General features: G+C 39.6%; 1 protein-coding gene across 1 annotated transcript in view; it reads right to left on the reverse strand.

Moving 5' to 3' along the window:
- The window catches only part of CBG19977, a gene marked incomplete at both ends in the record, with an annotated part of 3187 nt that extends 720 nt beyond the window's left edge, over window positions 1-2467 (reverse strand). The window contains 5 exons of the mRNA XM_045235305.1: window positions 1-692; window positions 904-1550; window positions 1591-1840; window positions 1890-2008; window positions 2291-2467. The exon at window positions 1-692 is cut by the window's left edge and continues 333 nt beyond it. Of these exons, the coding sequence (XP_045096926.1) occupies window positions 1-692; window positions 904-1550; window positions 1591-1840; window positions 1890-2008; window positions 2291-2467 (1885 nt within the window). The remainder of the gene's footprint in view (window positions 693-903; window positions 1551-1590; window positions 1841-1889; window positions 2009-2290) is intronic.
- Between the last annotated feature and the right edge of the window lie 4905 nt (window positions 2468-7372).

The raw sequence follows: 7372 nt of genomic DNA on the forward strand, positions 1-7372 counted from the left end.
CGCCTTGTGCTTGCATCTGACGCATCATCATTATATGATGATGATGCATTGGATGGGAGGGATGATTAACTGGAATTTGTGGAGGAAATTGTGCTCCCGGAGCCGGAGACGCACGAGCCGCCGCCAAGTTCGGAGACATTCCAGCGGCAACGGCGGCGTTAGCAGCAGCACGTTGAGCGTGGAAATGAGCCATCTGCGTCATGTGCATATAATGATGATGCTGTTGTTGTGGAGTCATCATACTTGGATGCGTTGGTATTGGTTGGGGTCCTCGAGCTGTTGGTTGGTTCGCAAGCGCTGGCGATGGGGCTCCTGGAGCCGGTGGCGTTGGGAAGCTTGGCGATTGGAATGGCATTTTTCCAGGCGCCGACATTGGATATCCACCTGGCGTCATTCCTGAGTACATTGGATGACCGTATGGAGGGAATGGACCGCCAGCGGAGAATGGAGCACCGTTAGGATGCATTGGTGGCATTCCAGGCATACCAGGATGTGGTGGCATTCCTGGGAACGGTGGCATGGCTCCTGGGGGCAATGTTCCCGGATATTGTCCTGGAGAAGGGTAGGGTTGGGGTCCCGCCACTGCCTGCATTCTCTTGATTTGAGCGTCACGGGCCATCTGTTGAGCCATCTCCTCCTCGACGGATTTTTCGATTCCTTCGAGTTTCTCCAGTTTAAGCGCGCGGTCGTCTCTGCAAAAAATCGATTTTTAGCATTAAAATTAGCTAAAAGCCGCAGCTCTGTGTTCAGAAAAATTGAAAAAAATTTTTGCTAAGAAAATCATTAAAGGGATCTTTAGTGGCGAAAAAAGGAAAATTGCCAGCTGCACTTTCTGTTACTAGCAGGTGGCTGTTCGATGCTCGTTAGGCTCTTTTTTTTTCAAAAATTTAGGTTCACACTCACTTCTTATTAGCCTCCACGACATCATTAATCGCTGTTGCGCTTTTAAAATTCTGTGGATTCGCCATCTGCTCCAACTTCTTCATCGGATCGTTCTCCGAAGCGACACCATCGTCCAATTTCGCTTGTTTCGATGGTCCCTCGCCTCCAAAATTATCCGACGTGGCTTTCCGTTTGTTCGACGCCGGATTCGATGGCTGTTGCTGATTAAATGATAACGGATGAAGAGGACTTTGTTGGGGATACGACTGGGGATGGGGATACGGATGATGCATCATCATTGGATCCATAGGCATCATCGGGTGGCTCATTGGACCGCTCATGGGACCCATGGGGTGGCTCATAGGGCCGCTGCTCATGGGGCCACTGCTCATGGGGCCCATCGGATGACTCATTGGACCTCCATTCATCGGAGCACTTAGCGGATTTCCAGGAGTCATTGGATTCACTGGAGTCTGTGGAGTCGCTACCGAAGTTGTTGCTGGAGAATTCACAGCCGCAGCAGCCGCTGAAGTCGATGGACCAGCCGATGAAGAAGACACAAAATCCTCTATAGTCGGACAAATATCTTCCAAATTGACGGGAGAGGTCATACAATGCATTGGATCGTTGGAATTTGGATTATTCTCGAATGCATACTGAAAATCAAACTTTTTGAGGTTGCATTTTTCCGTTTTAGGATTTTCTCACCGGGCTATAATTAAATCCATTTTGTCCGTTTAGCGCTGCATTGCTCGTGCCGCTCTGATGAGATGACGGCTGGGAAGACATTGGTGTAGTTGAGCCTTTTTCACTGGCGTAGGATGCTGAAGAGGTGCCGACGGAGCACGTTCCGAGGTTCGGATAGTCCTCGTGATGGTGTTTGTACCAGGTGATTAGTGAATCGAATTTTTCTTTTTCCTTTTCGATGTCTAGTGCGGCTTGATTTGCCATATCAGTGCTGAAAGTCGATAATTTGCGACCTAAAAATTTTTAAAACAAAAACTTACGTAAAATAATAGTACTCTTGCTCGACGACAGGAGTTGCCTCTCGTCTTGCGGTCGCTGGAGACGTCGCCTCTTGACTGGCCGGTGCGGATTCTCCTTCCGTTGGTGATGTCTTGTCCGGCTGGAAAAAACAATATATTGTTGCGCCTATTATCGGTTTTATAGAGATTGTGTGAGTATGACGACCCACCTCTCATTTTTCTTGTGGGAAAAAGGAGTAGAATACGAGTGGGTAAAGATGGAAAAAGGGCAAAAAAGGGAGAATAGGCGTATTTTGTTTGAATTCCCGGCGAAAACGGTGTGCGGTGGAGCGCGCGTGCGCATACCGAAAGAGAGCGAAGTTCGAATAATGGTTTTTTTTCAGTGCAATTCCTTCAAATTTTTCTATTTAAAAAGAACAAACCTGGTATCCCTGACTAGTGGACGGCATCGTCAATGTTTTGTCGGCATCTTCATCGGCGTCGTCTCTAGCAACGGCTACTGGAGACGCTTTCGGAGTGACGTCTTCGTCTTCGGCCGACGTATGTTTGTCGTCTTCAGAAGACGATGATGGAGAAGAAGAAGAAGTGCTCGATGGCATATTATTATTCTAGAAAAAAAAAGAAAGTCGATTGTGTTGATTGGAAAAGAAGGGGAACTGATAAGAAGTGTTAATTTTCTTACCTTTTTTTATTATAGTTTCTCTTCTTAAGAATTTCGACACAAGAAAATTATTTCATTGATTGACTTGCCGGTTACCTGGAAGAGAATTTGCTAAGTAAGAAAAGTTGCAAAGAACAAAAAAAGATTGGAGAATTTTTTGTGATGATAGGTGGTGGGTGAGAAGAAGGGGAAAGTGTTGGAAGAGGAGAGAGAGAGAGAAAGAGAGATGGGGAATGATGATGATGAGAAAAAGAGAATGGCCAGGTGCGTGTGCCGGGCAGAGACCGGTGCAGAACGAGGTGGAATGGGCAGGAAAAAAAAACAGGGAAAGTGATAGAGGAGGAGAAAGAGAAACTCAAAATTTGAAATTTTTGAAAAATTTCATTTTACTGAATGAGAGAAATACGCTCTACTGTGAACCTTTCAAATTTTCCCAGTTTCCAAATGTCGGTTTTAAATTTTGCGGGTCATAAACATCTAATTGATCTTATCGAATTCGTTCAATCAATGCTCGTTGACATCGTATACCTCGTTAAATTTTCCTTAAAAGCACAAGAGCGAATACTACCGTATTATGAGCGTATTTGAATATTGTTTTCCTATTTTATCAATTTCCGATGATTTTCATTGTTTCAAAGAATTTTTCCTTGATTTACATTGAAAAAACGATGAAAATCGTTGAAAAATTGAGAAAATAGGAAATCAAAATAAAAAACAGGCTAAAAACTACTGTAGTTCGCTTGTGCGCCTTTAAGAAAAATTTAACAAGATATTCGCTGTCAACTATTTTTTTACTGTCAAAAATTTTAATTTACCCATCTTCTGGTTGAAAATAGCAGAAAAGCCGGCAAAAAAGTGAAAAACAAGAAAATAAATCCGGAAAACAATATTCTTAGGTTACGGTAATTGTCATTGTGGGACCATAATATAAGCTTTTTCTAGTTCTTGATCAGTAATCTCTGTTATCATTGATATTGAGAACCTTTTAACTAACTTAAGAGCCAATACTGTCTCCAAGCTCAAAAATCAAACACCTCAAACACTCTAATAGAAGGCCACCCTATACTTGCACTTTGAGCCACTTTATCTCTGCTCCTGTAAAATATATCAAAAAGTTGTTCACTGATAAAATACTCATTATAACTTCAAAAACATTTTATCAGTTGACCAATTTCCAATATCTGTTACAAGAATCGATATAAATTGGCTCAAAACAGGACACCTTCTATTAGAGTGTTTACATCAACACCTTCTAATCCTAAATTCACCAAAAGACACCACACCTCTCTCGACCACTATAATAAAACTGATGTCTTATTCACTCCAGCAAGACACCACAAAGTCTCCGCCCCTTCTTCAGCCTTCTTCCCAAACTCTTCGTTAGCAAACAGAAACCACCTCGAATCGCCACGAAATAGTACACAGGACCCGAGAGACGCAGACAATCTGATCAGAATGGCCTTGGGCAAAGTGACTAGACACCAAGTGGTGAAGGCGCTTGCGCCCATCGGACAAACAGTCCGTTGAGGAAAAATAGTGTGGGGAGACGAGAGAGTGCAGAGAAGCGGCAGAGGTGTTTGGCGTACCAAGGGCGCCGCGCGGGGCGGATAGTGTCGCTATCTGGGGGGGATTGGAGAGATAGTAGGAAGATCGGAGAGAGTGGAGAAAGAAAGAGAGAAGACTTTCTCTTTTTTTGGGTGGAGACTAACAAAGTGGAATCATGATGGCAGATTGTAAATGCAGGTGTTGTTGAATAGGTTTCAAACTGTATAAGAATAGGCTAACAATTTGAATATATTTACAAATGAAGGTCGGATTATTGGGAGAAAATGTGTGTCTGAAATTTTTCAAAAACCAAATATTTTGGGATTTGAGAACTGAAAAAATAAGTTTTCTTAAAATGCGCAACTTTAAAAAAAATCATTTTGGAAATTGAACAAAGCAAGCTTTTTTCTCATTTTACTGTTTCAAAATGACTATTCAGCTGGTAATTTTCAAAATCCTTGATTACATCAGCATTTCAAATTCATGAAAAGTACAGTATTATTCTGGTAAAAAATCGAAACTGTAGGGGAGGAACGCCGGTGGCCGTGGCCGGAGGCCTTACAACGATAACTACAGTAACCTGAAAAATTTTATTTCCAGATTTATTTTCTCGATTTTCGTACGTTTTCAGTCAATTTTTATCACTAATTTTAATTTTTCGACTTTTAGAGAGGTCGATGAAAATCAGTAAAAAATAAATCCTGAAATAAAATTATTTTTAGGTTACTGTAGCAGTCGCTAAGGGATCTTGGGCAGGAACTTTTCTGTATTTTACAGTTCCAAAATGACCACTTATTTTTTAAATTCCTGGGTTAGGTCATTCAAAAAGTCTACATAGAATCCAAAATTCTGGAAATTCTTCCTACTTTTCTGAAATCTTACTGGAAATAATTCTGAAATTAAGATCTCAAAAAAATTAGGATTTGAAATCTGAACTCAAAGAGAAGTTCAATAAAAATCAAATACTGTTACAGTACGAAATTAATAACAGAGGCCTAAGTTTTTATTATTCATGGAAATATTACACCAATTTTTCGCTAATAGAATCACACTCTATAAGTGTACCTTTGAGCTCAATTTTCTAGGTTCCTATGAGAAATATCAATATTTTGTCAACTGATAAAATATTTATCATAATATCACCGATTTTTATCAGTTGTCAGGTTTCTGATATCCCTCATAGGAACCGAGATAATTAAGCCCAAACTGCAGGTATAGAGGGAATTCATGTTAGACATCATCTACAGTCTATTATACGGAGGGTTTCAATCAAAAAAATACTGTTACAATACAGTATTAATAACAGTGAACTAAAAGCTTCCTATTCAGTACTCAAACTACACTAATCTGAATTCTGCAATCACCATCAAGCCAAAAATGCAGAAGATTCTCATCTACAGTACCCCAGCGGAGAGCTCCTTCTCAAAATGGAAAATAGAACTGAGTGTACATAGTTGTAAAATGGGCCTTCACCACAAAGATGATGAAAAACACAAATAGAGTGAGAGAGAATAGGACCCTTCCAATAGCATCAAAACTCCGGGACATACGGCAAAAAAAAGAAAAAAAGAAAGGAGGTCCTTCCCCTTCTCCTTCTTCCACCAGTTGAAAAACATTGGCTCCGAGAGGACTCAAAAGAAATGTTCGTTCATTTTTCTGCGTATCTTTCTCTTCATTTCCTCTAGTTAGGGGTCCGAGGCTCTATATCGAAGAGGAAGCAAAAAAAAAAACTAAAAATATTTCCCCTCTTCTCAATACATCTCGAGTTATGAGTGAAACCGAGCGCCACGCTCTTTGGAGCAAGAAGAAAAAGTGGAATTATTTTTTTTTTCGGATGGGCGGTCCGTGTTGGAGCAGAGCATATACTCAAAGGCTCCGTTGACTCTTGTCTTCTTCTTCCTATATATTCCAATGGAAAAGCAGCAAGACGACATTGCTTTTATGAGCAGAAACCGAAGAAAAAAGAAAGGAAAAATAAGAGTATGTGCCGTATGTTGAGAAATGGAAAAAAATATAAGAGAAGAACCACTACCCCAAACATGTGAAGAAGTGGAATGGAATATTGAGAAGAAGGAAAAGACATTTTTGTGTGAAAAAATGAGAACGCGGAGGAGTTGGAGGATGATGTCACTACTGCAATTTTGGGGTACTGTAACTGGAAAATTACAGTTTCAGTGTATCGGTAAAAGTGACTGGAAGTTGCAATCTACAGTAACCATTGCCTCAAACTTGGTTTCTACGTTACTGTCGGTTTCGAAAGTATTGGATTACGGTAGAAAAATTTTTCAGTTTCAGTATGCATTTAACAATGTCTTTAATTAAAATCTTTCATTCATCCATCTATAAATGAGATCAAATACAAAAATTTCCAATAGAAATTCTCAGAAATTTCAGTTTCAGGTAGGTTTCAGGAACTTTTGTATCTTGAAGTATTAGTTCTCGACTAAAGACGACAAAGAAATGAAATAGACTAGTCGCTGTGTTTTTTATTATGAATCAAACGAATTGCCTGTAAATTTCAGTTTAGGTGGGAATTTGAAAAAAACCTGGAAGATTCTGGAGAAAGAAGGATTTCCTATATCTCCTGAAAAGATTTAGTTCGAATTGTTTTCCTGTTTCAGATTGGCATTTGAAAACTTAAGGGTCATTCATTTCTGAAAACTTCTAGAAATTTTAAACTTCTCAACAGATTCTATTTTTCTTCTTTCGGCGGAAATTCGAGAAGATTGAGATTCTGAACGTTTGCAGAAAAAAATTTTCCAGCAAATTTTAATTTCAAGTCTAAATTTTCGAAAGTTCCTGTTTCAGGTAGGCTTCTGAAAGTTTCCCTTTTCGAAACATTCCATTTGTGCCTAGTCACGTTTCCGAAACGAATTACCGAATAATCGAAACTTGCTGAACGGTTATAACAAAAAATGAAAAAAGACTAAATTCTGGCAAACCTCGTTACCTAAAATTCAAAGATTAGGCGGAAATTTGAAATAAATCTGGACATTTTCACAAAAAAGGTTTAACTATATCTTCAGAAAATTTTTAGTTGAAAAATAGTTTTAAAAAGAAATTCTTCAAAATTTCCGTTTCAGATAAGTTTTAAAATCGGTTTCTTTTTCATGGATGAATCAACGAAACATTAAAGGTGGTGTGCGGTGAAAAATTTTATTGCTTTATTTTGTGCAGAAAATTATGTAGATTCCCATAAAAATAAAGAAAAAATTCAAAAAAAAACCCTTCATTGAGAAAAACGGCATCGGAAAGTCAAAGTGGGAACCGGTGGCCTAGCGGCCAGGTGTGAGTTTTC

Source organism: Caenorhabditis briggsae (genome assembly GCF_000004555.2).
Source record: "Caenorhabditis briggsae complete genome, chrIV, whole genome shotgun sequence".
In the NCBI taxonomy this organism is placed as follows: Eukaryota; Metazoa; Nematoda; class Chromadorea; order Rhabditida; family Rhabditidae; genus Caenorhabditis; species Caenorhabditis briggsae.